The sequence below is a fragment of the Athene noctua genome, chromosome 2 (genome assembly GCF_965140245.1).
Source record: "Athene noctua chromosome 2, bAthNoc1.hap1.1, whole genome shotgun sequence".
In the NCBI taxonomy this organism is placed as follows: domain Eukaryota; kingdom Metazoa; phylum Chordata; class Aves; order Strigiformes; family Strigidae; genus Athene; species Athene noctua.
The window spans coordinates 117,552,962-117,572,206 of record NC_134038.1 but is presented as its reverse complement, the minus strand read 5'-3'; the positions used below and the strand labels follow the sequence as shown (position 1 = coordinate 117,572,206).

Below are 19,245 nucleotides of genomic sequence, written 5' to 3'. Positions count from 1 at the left end.
TTTCCTGGTCTATGCTTTTCTTCCCTCTCTCCCCTCTCCCTGTGTTTCACCACTGAAATATCTCAGCAATGTCAGGAGGCTGGTATGCTCTGGGAGGGTAAGAATAGTCTACAATGGCAGAGATCACTCCTGTTGTTGTTTGTCTACTTGCAGTTGTCTGGACAGAGGATCCACACGAGAGGTAGGAGCAATTGGATCTGAGAAGCTAAGAGCTTTTGCTAGACAAACTGTTAAAGCCTTAAGAAGATTTGTTCCAACATCCAAAACTAGCAGTCCTGTTCAAATCATCAAAATAGCCTTTCATCCATACATTGGTGTGTCTGGGTTTCTCATTTCCATCCTTGACCCTTACCAGAATATTTTTGGTTGTTTTTCTTTTCTTTCTTCCCTGTCTAGCTCCAATCTCCTTTGAAAATGCCAAAATTGTTAGGGCATCAGGAGCTGGAAGTGTTGTGAACCTGTTCAAACATGGAGCACGGGGACTCGCTGGGATTTTTGATTGTCACGCTCAACTATAACGTGACTATTGTAGGTAAGTACTTTTACAAAGCTCTCTTCTTTCTTTTACTACTCCATATCCTGAAGCCACCTAAGTGCTGACATTAATTTCTAGCTATCCATCTGTGATCCTTACAATAAGTTTTTATTTAGATACATAAGTGATTAATGTATTTCTTTTCTTGTTAAACAAATCATTACTTCCTCTCTGATAGATATTTTCTGAACTTTATGTAAAAAGATTCTGGAAAGGTTTTCAAATTTGTCTCTTCTTGGTGCCTGAGCCTGCAGTCAGCTCTAATGGCTGTTGTAGGCACCACGGTCAAAAGGCACAGAAGTAACGCTTTATTTATACCACATAAAGTGAACAGTAGAATGTATGCAATAGATTTAGTGATGAATGCAAAGGTTTAAAGAAGGGAATTCCTCCCCACTTTTACAGGAAGACCTTTGTGGTTTATTACCATTGCTTTTCATTCTTTATTTTTATAAACAAAAAATGTTCACGTGAATTTAAAAAGAAATCAACAAAACACAGTTGGGTTTTCTTCCACTAACAGTCGCCTGAGTGCTTCTTTTTTTCTTCTTATTTAAGTAAGACAGTATTCCTTTTTCATGGGTTACTTTGAGCAAAGCATGAGCCAGATGAAAACTTTCAAGAGCCTTTCAAAGACCCTTCACTTCCAGCCGTGGACAGTTGCTGTAACTTGTTCTGTGCATTGAAGGGAGTGTCCAACTAAGCTGCAGGGAGTTGGGTGAAGGCGCTTGTTACAGGATGTTTAATCAAGATTGAGTCATTAGGGAAGATGATGCTTGGAGGGGTTATCTCTAAAATGTATGTCATACTAAACTACTTCCTAAGGAGCCATTGATTTTTCTTAAGCAGCACTCCCTATTGTACATGTTCTAATTAAAAATTGATAGTGAAATAGCATGTAGTATTTTGAGCTTAATTAACTACCGTGCTTCAAACACTGAGGTCTTCACAGGGAAAAAATGTTAGCTAAGTATGACTGATTCTGTACAGCTAGTGTTTTCTATTGACCCACACTGTGTCAAAAGGAGAGTAACAGTGCTGCCTGTCACCAAAATTCAGAAAGCTGAAAACACAGCAAAGCCACCACTAAAGTTCAGGTGATTAAAGATAAAATGGAAAGGCCGCAATTTATTTATGGTTAGATAACATATCATTTTGCCAGGAGCAGCAGGTTTCTGTGATGATCTCTCATATAGCTTATTTATCTTTAACCTTTTTCCAGCTGAAGTTTTTCCTCTTCTGAATGCAGTTTGACTGTTCTAGCCACAACTGGTTCATATGGGCATTCAAACTGCATGTTCAGTACAATGGTAGGTATCATGCAGTGCTGCAGAAATATTCGAGTATTTAAAATTCACACCAACTACAGGGAAATAGCTTTATGGGAAATAGAAAAGACTGTTGTTCAAGACAATCCCTGTAAGTAGTTGTATATTTTATAGAAAAAATGCTTTGGGATCTGGATTTTTGAAAAGCCTTTAGAATGTGTATTGGTGCTATTTCAGAGAGTGCCTTTAAAACCTTGTGTGCATGCGAGATGTGCAATCACTATTAATGACTTGAGGTTTTCAGTGCATTTCTCAACCACTAACTTCATATAACATGCTTCTTTTTAGCCACTGAGTCTTGCTGTTTGTCCATGGTTACAGCTGGTTTCTTAACCGTTCTTTAAAGCACAGAATTAATCTTATCACTCTTTTCTGGTTTTATTTGGTTGTTTTTTTGTTCCTAAGTGGTTTATTTTTTCTCTTTTCTTGGCATGTTTTAAAAAGATGTGTAATTAAAGCAGGGGATTATTAAATTAAATTACTTTTTCAAAACCATATAGGGAACCAGTGACAGAACTCAGAAGGAAACTTGGCAAATTCAAGTGCTAAACTTGAATTTTTTGGTGTGTTTGCATAGAATATATTTTTAATTTTTGACAATATAACCATGTATTTTTAGGCCTTCCTATCCTGCCCAGGAAAAGGATTTCTATTTTCTTTTTTTTTTTGATAAATAACTTTGCCAGTAATATAGCGGTGTATGTAACTTTAAAAACAACTTTTAATAAAAACCTACCCCATACAAAAATCCGCAAGAAACTATGATGAACAATACAGTTACATTCAAAAGATATGATACACAGGGTACCAATGCCTGATTTTTCAGTTATTGGTGTAATGGAATAAGCATAAGGCCTGATCTTTCCAAACAAGGTGGATGAGACCAAGCTCATCCACAATGCCAAACTTGTAAGGTTTCACTTGGTGTTGGTATCAAGATAGAAGGGAGCTTTTGGTGTGAACAGAGAGAGAAGCTGCACACCAAATTGAATGAAGTTTGGAAGACATGATAAAGAAGCAGCAGAGAGAAATGACTGGGGTACACATATGCACACACAAATGTGTATTTGTAGAACATTTTGCATAACTTTTCTAATGGCACCTGTTAACTAGCTCACTAGGAAATACCAGTCTAGACACAACAGATGGATTTTGTTGTCTATAGTATATTTAATGTAGGATCCCATGGCCAAGACCAAGAACAAATACTATGTCATGGAACAATCTTTTGTATCTAGAAGTGTTTAATACTGTGTTAGCTGATCTATATTATTGAAATAGGACAAAATTCATGTGCAGAACCAACAGCAAGGAAGAACTGTAAGTGAAGTAGGATTATTCACTTAATTGTGAACTCTTTTTATAAGATTTGGACATGTTCAGAGTGTTTTCATTAGGCTGAGGTTTCAGTTGGCATGGCTTATTGTACTTCAAATTCCTTTATTGTTGGAAATTATGGAAGGTGTCAGCTAATGCATTTTCACACAAGTTTCAGTCCCAGTCAAAACAAAGCCCAAGAGGAACTTTCAGGAGAGGAAACTAATTACAGATCCTATTTCTTCAAATGTGTATAAAGAAAGCATCACTACATTACCTGCCTTCCCTTCCTTCTCAGTGCTCTGACTCTTTCTTACCTTTTCTTCTCTTCTAGGAAAGATCTGGCTAATGTTAGTAATTCTGCTGCGAATGGCAGTGGTAGTGTTAGCGGGCTATCCACTCTACCAAGACGAGCAGGAGCGCTTCGTCTGCAACACCCTGCAACCAGGATGCTCCAACGTTTGCTATGACTTGTTCTCTCCTGTGTCTCACTTTAGATTCTGGCTCATTCATACTGTGTCTATCCTTCTACCTTATGCTGCATTCAGCATATATGTTTTGCACAAGGTAGCTATGTACATTGTACAAATACACTGTTTGGTGCATGAACGCAAAGGGAATAAGGGTTTATCAAGCCCCAAAGACCTGAAGGAGCTCTGTGGATGTGCTGTTGTCGATGGATTAGACTGTGGTGCAGACAGTCTAAGAGTCCTTAATTTTTCTGGGGCATATACCGTTCATCTTTTTTTTAGGACACTACTTGAGGCTGCCTTTGCAGCTGTGCAATATTTTCTTTTTGGATTTTTTGTTCCTGAGCGTTTTTCTTGCTACCATTCACCTTGTACAAGCACAGTTGACTGTTACATCTCCCGGCCCACTGAGAAATCCATCATGATGATTTTCATCTGGGGGGTTAGCAGTCTATCCCTTCTGCTTAGCCTTGCTGATCTTGTCTGTGCTCTCCGGAGAATGAGAGCAAGAAACAAAAAAACCAAGCTGCTGGCAAACCTTCATGTAGATAATGAGTGCATTTTAAATCTTCCCCCAGTACAGCATGGTAGCTCTTCTCCACCTCAAAATCAAGACTGTCCAGTGTCAAATAGCAGCCAGACCAGTGATGGCTCCTGCTCGCTTCTCTCTGAAGAGGAAGAAGAGGCTGTTCTTCATCCTGAAGTGGTCTCTCAGCAAACTGCCAGCACTAACCTTAACAGCAATAAGCCCTGTATATCAGGAGATCTTGCTGTTAAGCAAGATAGTACTGAAGGACCCTTGTGTGCCGGTGACCACCAAGGGACTATATGCAGGCAAGTCAGAACCAGGGTTCAGCAAGACTTTGTTAAAGATACTGCCCTGGCTTTGAGACCTCAAATCAAATCTCACCTTGGAGTTTCTTCCTCTGTAGTTCAGAGCAAGCTTTTAGGATACTACCCTTCAGCTGAGCTAAAAAACCCTGATGCACAATCAAATTATAGCAGTACTAGTTGCTTGAGGTCAAAAAAGTCAGAATGGGTATAGAGCCCTGAGTGAACACTACCTTATGACCCTGGAAGGTCAAATCACTGCATCAGTGAAGAGGTTTGAGGTAGTTTCAGCTGGATCCCTTGACTGAGGTTATGCTGCAGAGACGCTATGATGCTCTGTTCCTCCACTGAAAAGAAAGCAAAAATCTTGGATAGGCGCTTGAAGGACATGACATTAAGGGAGCTGTTATTTGGAAAATGTAACAATTTTGTTTTTCTGAGTGTAAGTTGTCTTTAAAAACTGTGGACTGTTGCAGATGTGACTGACCTGGTTTTCCAGGAAGTACATGTGAACACTTGTTTACCCTAACCTAGTTTTATTGCAAAAGATTGATCTTAGGAAAGCCGTGACTTTTAAACAGTTATACACTGTCTACTGTCAAAAGCTTAATTTCTCTTGTCATACTAAATTCTCTAAGCCCACTATAAGAAAGGATATTCAAGCAAGAAGAGTAGACAGTGAAAAAAATAAAAATACATGTTTTGTAGCAAAGTATTAATGTGTAAAAAACCCCTTGGATCTTACTGATTGAAGGATACACCTATCCTAGTTAGCAATGCCATGGCAGTACCTTTCTCTGACCCTGAGGTCAACTGGCACAGTCTGACTATGTCTGAGTTATTCAACTCCATTAGCCTCCAATACAGGGTGGCTGCATCCCGATTAGCTTTTGGGAATGGTCCTGTCCTCAGGAGTTGCTCAGGAACCGGGTAGGAGGTGTGAGCCAGAAGGGCGTCAGGGAGGGCCCCAGCAGCTTGGCAGAGCAGGGGACTGAGCTCCAGTGCACAACTGTCGATGTACTGCTGACATGTCTACAAGGTGTTATGTGTCTCAATCTGAAATAGTCACACCAGGCTCTTGATTTCAGCAGGGGGAATGAGTCACCTGACCTCTTTTATGCATCTCTGAAGGTAAGATGAGTCACTTTCTAGATGTTCCTATTTCTCCCACAATGTGATTATCTCAGACATGGGCTTAGGGAAAATGGTTTCTACCCCAAGAGAAGGATACAGCGGCAATGTGTATATCAAGTGCTCACCCTCTTTGTCTGACAGACTTCTAATGCTAATCATTTGAAAACGTGACTAAACTGAATGAATCACAGAAGATTTTATTACTGTCATGCTTTGTGCTTTCCTTCAGTGTTAATTCTGTTGCATTTACATAAGCGTGGTCCAGCACTGAAGCACAGCGGTGTGTGAGCTGAATTGTCTTTTAGCTACAAGTCAGTAGGGGTTGAAGGTTGCATATACCTGCAGATCATCAGTGGGAGTGGATGTGGAGGAGCAGGTACTCAGAGAAATGTACTGGTGGTAGCATCTTACAAAACAGATTATACAGAGGGTGCAAGAGCTGGTGTTTGTAGATGCTGTTTGGAGCTGAAGTAGCTCCCTCTCCATTTAGACCCATGCGAAGGAGAAAAGAGGCACAGATCCAGTCTTGCTCTTTCTCTGCTATATAACAAGTGTCTGTACTGACTTAATGAACATTGAGGCACAACAGCTTTCACACTGTTCTTTTTCTTTCCTGTGCTTGCAAAAGTCTTTAAGACAGTTTGGCTCATAATGTCTGTGTGTCATTTCTCACATATGCAAGGTAAAGACTAGCACTTAATTATCCCTCATTTTCTGCATACCCTCAAAAATTAGGTAACTTAGATGGACAGAACAGACCTTTGGGTTGGGAGGCAGAAATTACTTCTGTGTGTGATGTACTTTGGGATCCTAAGGTATGCTACAGAGGTTTTTACTCACTACCTTCTAAGTAAAGTTTTCCTCTCTATTAGCTGTGTTTGTTTCTTTTATCATGCGTGCTTGTTGTATGATTTGTCATTTACAGGGTAGGAGCAGCATTAATTATTAAACTTATCATAGGCAGAAAAACATTAAATATTTAAACTTCTCATCCTCCAAAGCCTCTTTACCAGGGCCTGTGCTGATTACACATACCATGACAAAACATTGCAACAATGAAACCTTTTATGACTCATTGCATCTTCTCAGCTGCGAGAAGGAATGCAGGGAACAAATGTGGATTCAATCTATCGCGTACATCCCTCAGCGTGAGATATAAATAGGGTAGGATAAATAATAAATGCGTTGTGGCTGGACACAGTTTGCTTTTTTGTGTCTCTAGCTAGGCATCTTTTAATGACTAAGGAGTCTCATCTCAAATCAGAAAGACCCTGTTTGTGTCTGAAATGGAAAATGAAATTAGTGAACTTCTTCCTTATTCTGTTTGCAGTTTCTTGTTGTGAAATTGTGGCCTTTGGTTTCTGTCACTCAGCTGCAGACCTGGCTACTTCTAGGATTTGTGAACCCTTTGGCTCCTAATTCAGAGTCAGTGTGATAAGCACTTCATGTGTTTATAAAAACTGCATACTGAAAGAGCACGATTTGTAAGGGCTTTTCATTGGGGAGAGAATAGAAGCTTCTGGCATCAACAACCTACTCCTAAGGGAGTGTCTCTGAGTCTCTTCTAACAACTGTTTCCAAGTCACACTTATTAATTACAGAAACGTGGTTTTACAAACTCGATGGATCTACTAGCAAGGGAAGACCAAGAGAAGATGTGCAAATGTGTTTGAACTATTCTTAGCATCCACAGATCATTGGTAGGGGCATCTGCAGTGGGGAGGAGGAAATGGGAAAGAAGATCTGTTTGAAAGAACAAAGAAGATCACCTCCGACTTCTCCTTATATTCAGTATCATTGAATGTTAAGATACTGTGAAGATGTCTAGATGTCCTAGAGTGAGTAAAAGAACAGATGTGGACCAAGGAAGCGACAAGATTTTCTGCTCTTTAAGCAAAAATTTAGTCTTGAATTTGTGAATTGGTTTTCTAGTCCTTCCAGAACATGTTTCATACTCAGAAAAATGTTACAAAGGCTGTTTAAGTTTGCCAGTGTGTCTTTAAATCTCTTTTTAACACACCTACTTCAGAAAAGCATTTCTGAAGATGTGTTGAAAACACAATACTCCTAATATTGCCCTCAGGAAGTTTTGTCTTGTGTTCAGACAAGGCTGCCTTAGCTGCATCACTGGTACCACTTGAACCCTGAGGTGGATTTATGGAACAATACATAAGCTACCTATACTGCTCATCTGACCTTGTGTGGGACTGAACACGAGACTATACAGAAAGGAACTAAGCTCCCTGGAAATGAGAATTGGAACTTACCAGGAAATCTGTGATAAAATAGTTTTCACACAGTAAATAAAATTTTTATTGGATAAACTGCCTAAAAGTTGTTTTCTCAGTATCTTCAACTGCATCATAGCATTTCTCTTGCTAAACAAGTATCTACTAGGCTGCTGGAGACCTTGGAATGTCTGTGTTTTCCATGCAGCAAAATCATGTATTACTGAGAGTTTCTGCAGTATCAGTATGATTTAAAGGGGGGAAAAAACCCAACAACAAACCCGTATTTTTACCCATAAATAAGATAGATTTTAAAAAACTTTTTTCTAAACAGAGTGTTTCTATTTCTTTTGTTTTGTTTTAGCTTGGAATGTTTTTTAATACCAAAATAGAAGCCAAACACCAAGTTGTAATCAGTTATAATCAGTTATAATAACTTTCTTCTCTTTCCTCACACTCTAGGTTGGGTCACTTTGATTTACTCTCATCAGCATAAGGAAAATCTGTGACTATCTCTTCTCTTGTGAAATGTGCTGTAGACAGGTGTCTAGGGAATGCATAATTTCCCACTGGCAGCAGTTGTTCTCCATGAATCTCTCAGTTCAGACCAGAATAAGTATTAAATCTGAAGTTAACAATGTAGAGAGATCCTTAGAATATTCTTTCAAGTTATTAAAATTATCTGCCCTTATGTGATACATCATTATTGCAGTGATTATCTTTCTAGAAGGGATCATTAAAGAGGATATTAATTGCACATTATTTTATTTCAATGTCATGATTACAATGAAGAACAGATAAATTATTACTGCTTGTGGTACTTTAGGATAATAAAGAAATGCATCTCCAAAAATAGGAAAGTAGAGTAGTTGAAAAGGCTGTTCTTTAACTTCTGTCTTTTGTGCTACTTTTAACAGCCTGATGTTCAACTGATAGAGAAGTAATTTTACAATGTAATGCTCTTACACTGTAATTGAGTTGAAAAAATGTTCTGCAAATTAGTTGGTCTCTGTTCAGAGGCATAGCATGGAGTCTTGGTCTGTGATGCACAGCAATGCCAGTTCCGAAAAATGAGTTCACCGAGGCAGGCATCTGATTGGGAAGTATGAACTGTATCTCTACAATTAAAATTGTCCAGCATCCGTGTAGCTAGATTACAATCACAATCTACTTCACCAGCTTTTGCTTTCTCCCACTTCCCCTTCTGTTTTCTTCCATTTGGGTTTGACAAGCAGGATGTGTCAGGCCATCTCCACAACTATAATTTAATTATGGGAGTACACATACAGTGCTAACTCCAAGGACTGTTTTATGATGCTGTGCCATTCACAGTGTGGAAATGCCAGGAGATAAAGAGCTGTCTCTAATTCAGGTTCTGCAGCTAACACTTTAGGCTGAGCAGTGGATTAGCTTTGAAAAGCTTTCACTGATGAACGATTTACTGAGTGAAGATGACAGCAGTTTCTGAGCTTTCCTTTACAAACTGAAGTTTATATATGGTGCCCCCAAGAAAGGTGGAGGATTTGGGGTCAGCAATCAGAAGTAAGTCCTTTCACTTCTGGTGTTCCTATGTATGTTTTATTTTGCCTGTGAGACTTTAGGCACCAAACACCAGAGTGTGTATGGGATTTTCTTTCACTGAACATGTTATTTTTGGCAAAGAAATAACAATAATGGAAAGAAACAGAAAATTTTGGCCCAGCAGAATGAATTTTTGCATTTTTCCTCTGTGATTTCCTGCCTTTTCCTTGTACTGAAGATAGGCTATATATATATATGGGGTTTTTTTTAAGAGAAAGCAGAATAAGACACTTTTAGAGCCCCACTAGGCTTGTTAAGCAATGCCTTTCTTGTCCTGACAAATTAGACACCCACTTAGACACCCACTTCTTCTGCTCATTTCTCTAGAAGTCAGTGTGAGTGATTCTTACTTCTGACAGACCATATATAGTGCAATTAGCTCCTTCTTTCTGGTACCTGCTTTTTCCTAAAGCTCTCTGCTATCCTTGGAGGTCTAATGGGGATATTCCAATGTAGGCAGATGGACAACTCATGTATACGTTTGTTAACAAATCCAAACTTTTCTTCTGCTTCAGCAAGCCTCTTTCTAAAGCTTTTTTTCTGAAGAATAAAAATGGAGTATCTGTAATACAGTTTACCAGATATGATGCACTGATAGGTACCTGTTTGTACAGGTTCACCAGAGACTTTCAAGTATGTCTTGGTGCACAGTCTGGAAAGGATCCTGATCTTTGAATGACTGGAGAAAACCACAGAATTTGCATTGCAGCCCCACCCCTGTCTCCCACCAGTCACTCAGAACTGATCCCACAGAGCACAAACCCATACAATATTCAAAAGATGACCCTAGATTAAGGAATGATCTAAACACAGATTTTTTTGTTGTTGTAATGAAGATGGCTGGTTAGCTGGCTGGCTGGCTGGCTGTAGTAACAATTATCCACCTCATGGTCTGAAGTTATGTGAAATACAGAGCTACTTTAATTTAGAATGCTATCTCAATTTTTAGAGCCTATAGCAATAGACTCTGAAATGTGCAGATAAATAGGAAATTTCCAAATTTTCCATATCTGAGAAACATATTTCATGACTTCTGGACAGAAACATTGACAACCCCTTAGAACAACAGAATCACATTTCCTATTTAGTTAGCTCTTTATACTTCAATAAAAATCCTTAAAATGGTACCAGCATACTTTAAACTTGGTAGCTGACATTTCATTCTTCCTCAGGGCAGGACTCCTCTCACCAAAAAAAACCCAAAAAAGTTGATTAAAACATCCAAGCAGTTGTTTTATTCTTACACAATATTCCTAAATCTTATATAAATATAACTTTGTGTATTCCTACAAGGCTCATTTCCAGAAGCAATTTTACTCACCACACTTTACCTTTTGAGAAGCTTTTCTGGTATAGCCCAAAGATCCTACAAACTAAATATAAAGGCTTCAACAAAACATTTAGGCAGTTCAATTCTGTTGAAATGCTTGTGGATACCAGTGAATAATATTCTTGTTGTGAGGGACCTGGGTTCCAGCCTACTAGAAGCTGGGCACCAGCACAGTTTGAATATTGTCTTACACTGCTTCTGACACCAAATTCTGTACAATTTTTGCCCTGTTTTTGGAGTGTATGCACAGACATCATAAGAACAGTTCAGCTGGGGCACCAAAATACAACTTTCAGGACTTTCTAGTCCCTACAGAGCTGTCCACTGCATCCCTGCAGGCAGCCTGTAGGCCCCTGCCAATACAGACCGAACACCTTAAACATGAAGTGCTGCTTCTGTTGATTCATGACAAATCAGTAGATTAGTTGAAATTAAATCCTATGCCATAGGGTTACATTGAGAAACTGTTGCAAAACTAAGGCCACTTGCAGAGCAATCCTTTAGTAGATATGTAATACAATTGCATGCACATCTCTGTGTCTGCAAAGCTAACTATAGATAAATTTATTGGGACTGGAGAATCATCAGGATCTTCCTTGAAACTGGACTATATAAAGAATATAATGAGGGTATGAGTGCCTCAGTCAGCACCTGACAGAAGACCTCACCAATCATCTCAGGGAGGATTGAGTTCTCTTGGTTGAGTCTTCCCTGGAATTTGGCAAACCACCGTGTCATGTGCACGTAAGTGTTTGCAGGAATTAGTTTGTAAAGAGGAAGTGCTAGTGAGTATCAGCTTCTCCCAGTTTTGCCAGTCTCTTTATAGTCTGTCTGCTTCAATACCAGGTGTGGTCCCATGGTGCAGAAGGCTGTGGTTTTCCAGTACACTGGCTGCACTCCACATGGGACTGCACCAGCTGCCAGCACATATTTCAAAAAGCAGCAAGGTACACCCTCTACCACCCACCCTGGAGTACCACTTCCACCATTTTCAGGTTATTTAGTGAAGTGTGTTTCTAAAAATGAGGCAGAACTTATTTACCAGACCACCAATGTTGCTGTACTAGTTGTATCTGACTGGGTCTGCCTTTACTTTCCAGCCTACCAGCAGAATCTAGCCAGTGCCATCCATGCAGTTACTGAAAAGGCAGGATCCTGGTATGAAAGACGGCACAGAAATAAGGCAAATGTGGTGATAAACACGGTCTTTAGCTGCATATGGAGCATTCCCTCTTGCTGTATTTCCCCTCTTTGCCTGCCTTGACCCCTTTTCCCTGCATTGTGTTACTGTGCCAGGACAAGGTGAGCATCCCTGAGGCGACCAATGGAAGGCCCTGTCCACTTTCTGGGTCTTCCAGCCCCCTCTGGCTTTGTCACAGACCAGCCCACCTGCACCCTGGTGTAGAGCTTGTATGCCTCAACCCAACAGTAAATCAGTTTTCCAGAAGGGATTGCAGCCTCTCGCTTCTGCGTGGCCTTGGCAATAGCTCTTATGATGGGAATGTTTTTGTCTGTCCAGAGCCATCTCTTAGTGCCCTTTGCATTAACCAAAGCTCAGGTAGTTATTTTGGGGAAAGTGGTTCCTATTTGTACCTTGGTACCTGATAATCTGAAGCGACTGCCACCAGGAGGAGTGGTACTGGTGGTGAAATGTAGTGCTGGTCACAAAAAACTGAGGAAAAGATGCTTTGCTTGCATCCATAGGCCTTCTGCACGTCTGGGGTGACTTAAATTGGCTTAATTGGCCAGGCTTATACCTGAGAAAAAAACCTTTGCTAAAACTCCTTTAGACAGTCAATACAAACTTGAACATAGGCCAAGAAACTATACTGGCAGAAAACCTTACCAGAGACAGGCCTGCAAACACAAGCATGTTTTTGAAAACCCTTTTTTATGGGTTTTACCCTTAGAATAAGTTTGCCTTGCTGTTAGGTCTGTGTCAGCTGTGCAAGTGCTTAGGCAGGCAGCTGTCAATCTTGTTCTGGAGACTGATCTTAAAGAACAGAGGTACCTTTGTCCTTCTTTTGAAGATTTATGTATTATTTAGGTCTAAACACATGGTGGTGTTAGTCTAAATGTTCTACAGCTGGGAAGACTTTTCATTACTTTGACTATTTTTCTTTTTAAAAAAATAGTTGTGGCTTGCTGTCAGGTGCCAAGTTCCCTTAAACCCTAGCGCACACCAGGAGACAGAGCCCCATTTGTCAAACACCCACTGATGGCCATGAGGAATGAAAAACTTGTGGGTGTTTTTCAGAAAGTGAGTGCTTCCTCTTGGCTGACAGTCCTTTGCAAGTAAGGATGGGAAGCTTTACAGCCCACGCATCTGATGGGCATCCAAGTCTGGTCCCTGGCCCAGGCTGCACCACTGTTGCATTCCTTCTGCTCTCTGCCATAAGATGTTGGTGAGTTGGTGTTGACTCAAGCAGAGCTTTTAAAGAGGGTTAGGGGCTGCACCCACACTAAGTGCCAGGGCTAGGACAGTTCTCAGACAATGTCTGAAAATGCCAACTTGGGTATAGGACCTCCATTCCTCATAGTTCTTTGCTCTTTATCAGCTATCTTAGTTAAGATTGTGAGTGTTTCAGGGAACATTAGGTTGAATCATGTTACTATTTTATTTGAACATATTTGCTGCTCTCTAGAGGAGCTGATGGAACTTGCATGGTTTAAGGATACATGGTAATGCACTTTAAGCCATCCTAAAATCTGGATAAATGAAGAAAACTGAAGAAAAGAAGCAAACCAAAGTAAACAATAACCTCCCTAAAATGTTGTCAGGAAATGAAGCAGCAGCAGAATAAATTTAAAAGTATAATGTAAAGAACAGAGAAGTTAATACTGCAACGAGGTAGAAAAAAGCACACATATAATTACAGATGAGGGGACTGCCAGAAGAGGTGATACTAAAATAGCACCTTTTCAATAAATTATTATACTGAATAAATTATGATTATAACAACCAAAGGCCTTGTCAGGAATAACTTCTCCCAAATCCTTAGCAGACAATGTGCAGAGTGCTTTTAAGGGGGTCAAAGAGGCCAGACCAGTGGCTAAGAAACAACTCTATTGAATAATCAAAACTACAAATTGTACCAGCTTGTACAAAGACATGACAGAGCCCAGTAAAAAGTGTAAATATTGAGGAAGTGGCAATTAAAGAATCCCCCATCAAGAAAATAGTGAAATTTTGCAAAAGGGATGTGACTGATGATAAAAAGAATCACCAGACTCTCTTGGCAGGGTTCACCTTAAGACTAAGTCTCCTACATTTTGTTGCATAGCCATGAGGTAGGTGTCTGAACTCCCACTGCTTTCCAAGAAGTCCTGGCCAAATCCAGCTCTGGGCTCCAACCAGTTGCCTACAAAAGGTATCCCATATTATTAGAGTTGCCAGAAGGTAACTGAGATATTCACCTAGGGCTTTCAGACATGACAGGAAATTACAGGAGACCCATGCTCTTTTGCTGAGGCAGGTAGAAAGTGGATAGGACCACCAGGATCCTGTCTGGGCAATTGAATTAAGGCCTACAAGTTTACTTTAGAGGGAATGGACTCACCTTCCAGGAGCCACTGTCTACATTACTAACACTCTACTGACTACGACAGGAGTTTATGTAATATCTTACCTTTAAAAAACCCCATATTTAGATACCTACCTGCATTTAGATGTCTTAGTCTTGAGCTGAACCTCAGTCTTCACCTAAACATGGCACTTGTGAGGAGGGGAGGAAAGAAGAAAGAAAAAATGAAAGTATGAAAATATCAAGAAATATTTAAGCAATGATCACAGCTGTAGTAGTATTACTGTAGAGGATGATACCTTTCACCAAATGTGATATTGGTTTTGCTGAACAAAAGAGACAGAGAAAGCAAAGTCATGAGAATATTATTGCTGCTGACCTGAAATATCATATGATGTCAAACGTTGATGATCAGGGGGCTGGAGCACCTCTCCTGTGAGGACAGGCTGAGAGAGCTGGGGTTGTTCAGCCTGGAAAAGAGAAGGCTATGGGGAGACCAGCCTTCCAGTACCTAAAAGGGGTACTGGAAAGATGGGGAGGGACTTTTTACAAGGGCTTGTAGTGATAGGACAACAGGTAAAGGCTTTAAACTGAAAGAGGGTAGATTTACATTAAATATAAGGAAGAAATTCTTCACTGTGAGGGGGGTGAGACACTGGCACAGGTTGCCCAGAGAGGTTGTGGCTGCCCCCTCCCTGGCAGTGTTCAAGGCCAGGTTGGACGGGGCTTTGAGCAACCTGGGCTAGTGGAAGGTGTCCCTGTCCATGGCAGGGGGTTGGTCTTTAAGGTCCCTTCCAACCCAAACCATTCTATGATTTTCACAGTAGATTTAGTTAGAAAAAGAAAAACTAAACCACACTGGTCATACCTTTCATAAATTTCAAAAGACACCTTGCAAGTCACCACTGCAACACTGAAATCTAAAATGTCAAAAGAAAAATTGACACAAGTACAGTCAATATGGCCACACAGCTGTAGACTGAGCTCTTTTAATTCTCTTGTGTACTGTTGCTAATGACTTACTTGGGAGAACTGCATAAAAAGAAGCAATGTAGTTCCACGGGAATATGCTGGGACATGTAAATACACAGCTGGACCAATGCTTCAATAGAAATGAAAAGACTGTCCAGTGTTGACAGAGATATATGCTCTCTTCTTATCAGAAAACACAGCACACCAGAATCTGCCGCCTCAACCATTGCTTCAAAGAACAAGATATTTAGAGGTAGACACATTGCATTTTAGAAGACATTTAAAAGTTTGTTCTGCCCAGTGTTTGTGACAACTGACTGTAAACAAAAAAAAAGGCAGGAGTTTCTTAAAAGTAATTATCTTACTTGTCTCAAAGACAGAATATAATATGACTTAGTTTAAAATAACATATCCCTTTTCTTCCAAGAGACTGCCATTGTCTATATAATAACTTATATTCAAAATCTTCCATAATTTAGTTGGGATGAAACAGCAGGGGTTCTATGAAAGTTGGTCTGTGAACATTATTCACTTTCAACTTCCACAAATTTTTCACTGTTGGCTTTTGGGCCTCACAGAAAATTCTACCCTGAATAATTCTCTATTACCTTCTTTTAAGACATACATAAATAGATAATTTTATTTTTTTTATTCTCATTTATCCTATTTTTCCCAGAAGGATTTATGTTTGAAAGCACCGTGTAAATTCATGAGTTAAACCCTAATTCAGGAAAGCATTCATCTTCAGGCAAACATTTATGCCTACGCTTACTTTAAGCATCTTACAAAATCTCACTGAAATCAATAGGACTCTGGCATGCACTTAACTAGTCCTTACCACCCTACATGCTTATGATCCACTTCTATTCAAGAAAGCAATCAAGCACGAGTTTCTGAATCAGGATCTAAAGGTATTCTGTGAAAACCATTTCTATTCCAAGCTCTACTAATAAATTAGGTTTTTTGTGATTTTGCTTTTTTTTTTTCATTAAGAATGTATAACGTGAATGTGCTTTGCTTCATTTTAAGCTGCAAAGGCCCATTTTATATACTGCTTGTTAAATCAGATTCTAATGATTCTTTCCCTCATGCAAATCTTTCCTCTCATTCATGGATTGTATTTAAATTCTGCTCAGCTTGCATTCATGATGCCTTGTCAGTGATTTGCATTGCTCTGATGCGTTTGCCCTGGTTGCACCCCTCACTCACTTTGGCTTGAGAACATAGAAGCCATAAATAACTCTTTAGCTGCTAAAAACAACACACACAATTCTTGTACACTAATGAGCTAGAGGATGGCAGCAATGAAGTTCCTTGTGGGTCTCTGTGGTTTCCTGATCTGACTGTTCCTAATGCCTTGCTCCATATCCTGGAAAACTGTGATTTTCCAAATTGTTACAGGCAAAATACCGCTTCCCTAGGGTTTTGCAAAAAAGTAACTTCAGCTTAAAAATCACAACGGTAAATGTGGTTTCTGCCCAGCAGGTTTCAGGAAAGAAAGTAGAGCTGCTCCCTGCCAAGTGTCTGGTCTCTCTCTCTGCGGTGCTGGGGGCTGTAGCTCCAGATGGCAGCAATGTAAGAACACACCCCCCAAAAAAGCTGCAGGTTCTGTGGCTGGATGGGAAACATTTCCCCTTTTCCTCCAAAAAGTCAGATTTCTTTTTATTGCCGCCCTACATTTGGACAGAAAGCCAAAGCAAGTCGTTGGTTTCGTAAGCTTGTAAGATGGCTACGTTTTCTGATTTACATGGAAAGGGTCCAGCTAGATTTCAAGCACTGCGATACGATGAGGGTATCATGTCTAACATCACACATTTTGAATCAAGTCTGTTCCCAGCATGAAAAGAATTCTTTGTAATTTCAGAAGATGTGAAAATGGGACATTCTAGTCACAGGTTTATTTTTCTGGAAAAAAATGAAGAAAAAAAAAATTGAGATTAATGCTTCTTTTTGAAAAACGTTAGGTATAATTTAGCAACAACAACAAATGTTTGGAGGAAAGAACACCTAGCTAATGCATCAAAAACATACATCACAGCATCCAACAAGTCTTACGTAAGGCAGAAAAAGAGCTGTGGTTTTTTTTTTTTCCTGTAACATATTAAAAAATCAGATAGTATCCAAGAGAGACAGTCCAGCTTTCGCCCATTACAATATATTGGGTATGCACAGTAACTTGCCTACATCTTTCTGACTAAATTTGTATTTTCTTGGGAGAGCTGTGCTGTGAAAAAGGACAGCATAGCTGTATGTCTCTCTCTGCTGGTTGCAGTGGCAGTGCCGCCCCGCCCGGAGGGTCACAGGTAGGCGCAGGGTCGATCCGCAGCGGGCAGGTTCCCGGGGGGCGCTGCCGCCCCCCCAGCGCGCCCAGGGACGAAAAAAGGGGGAAGCGTTGCCTGCGGAGCCCCCCGGGAGCAGGGACCAGGGGGACGGCCTCGGGGTGAAATTCCAAGTGTCTCCCAGCTGAGGGCACTGCTGGATGGCAGCAGAGCGGCGGGCTCCCACCCGTGTCCCGGCTCCGCCGCCGAGTCCTACCGGCGTTCCTCCTTTGCCGGGATTTCTTGCCCGATGCAATTCCAACCCTGTTGTAAATCCTCTTTTCCATACCTGCCTGCCTTAGGGACTGGGCAGAACGAGTCATATTTCTCTGGTCTTTCCAAAGCCGATTTTAGCCCTTCAGCAGCGCAGCCCCCACTTGGTCGGGAAGCCAGACTGGGCTGTTCCTTTCCACCCCACTCCCTCAAATCTCCTCGTGTCTTCCTGGCGAAGAGGCTCACACGTCTCACCCAGGCCCTGTGTAGGAGCTAGGGAACCGTCTAAATTGTAAAGGCAGCTGTGGGATTGGTGTTTGAGAGCGCCAGCGTTACTGGGAACTGGTGACGGATGTGGTGCTGTGCCTGGTAAACGGCGCCCACTCTGGGCATGAGGGCCTGCGGCCTTGTGGGGGCTGCTGGGGAGGGCGCAGGTGTGAGGGAGTGCTTGTGAAAGTGAGCCTTACTGAAAACATAGGGCAGACTTGGGAAATCCAGGTTCTTCCCCTAGATTTGCACTTAAGTTTTGTTAGTGTGGGTATTATAACTGCAATTTCTGTCTCCCAAGAAGAAATTTGGCTATTAATTCACAAGTGGATGTGAAGTGTTTTGAGATGATAGATAACAGACTTGTAGGAGTGAAAAAGTATTATCTCAGCCTTCAAAAAGCTTGGTTCAGCATTTTACCTTAGGTACTAGTTTCTGAAGTGATTTGACTATCCTTAGTCACCTCAGATTATGGCTCCACATTTTAATACCAGACACTAGTTATTTCCATACTACCGTAACATTCATGATGTGTGATCCTTTTTGCTGAACTAGTGAAATTCATATACCTGATTACAGTAATGATGGGCATTTATAAAATCTTAAATAAATAGAGCTGTCTGGACATTTCTAATTGAGTTCTCTTAAAGGCTGCCCAGAACTCATCATGACCGCTTTCAGGGAGCCTGCCCCGTTTAATATTTCTTCCTTGGACCATCATCTGTAAATCACTTTCTTTATTCTTAGGCTCATCCTGTTGCTTTCAGGGTGACGTTTGCTGCCCAGCCTCTTTAATTCTAGGAAGAGGTGTGCTATCTTTTCCATACCATCCGTTTTTTGTATGCAGGGCAAAAAGAGAGGGAACATGGCCAGGATGGGCAATGGAGAGAGATTGTTCCTCCCTTGCTTCCCTGTTGGGCCAGAAGCTGGGTTGGCCATGGTGGGTGGGAGTGGAAGAAGTGTGTGCCTAGAGAAACACAGGCCATGTGGCTCTGGAAATGGGGTGCAGGAGCAGGGCATGCTGCGGGCAGGTTGCAACAGGCACTTTGGGAACTGGTTGTGATTCTACAAGCTGGTTTGACTGGCCCACATGGAGTATACCCCCAGCATGAACTTGATTGTAGGTGAGCTTTCACTCCAGGAGCGTCTTTTGTCATCTTTCAACATTCATTATCACCAGTTCGCTTTTCCCCCATA

At 40.8% G+C, this 19,245-nt stretch overlaps 1 protein-coding gene across 1 annotated transcript; it reads left to right on the top strand.

Annotated features, from left to right (window-relative positions):
* The first annotated feature begins 418 nt into the window (after positions 1-418).
* On the top strand, positions 419-4,695 carry GJD4 (gap junction protein delta 4). Its single transcript, XM_074897959.1, has 2 exons — positions 419-532; positions 3,515-4,695. Exons 1-2 carry the CDS (start codon positions 469-471, stop codon positions 4,693-4,695), a joined length of 1,245 nt encoding a protein of 414 aa, XP_074754060.1. The 5' UTR covers positions 419-468.
* The last annotated feature ends 14,550 nt before the right edge of the window (positions 4,696-19,245 follow it).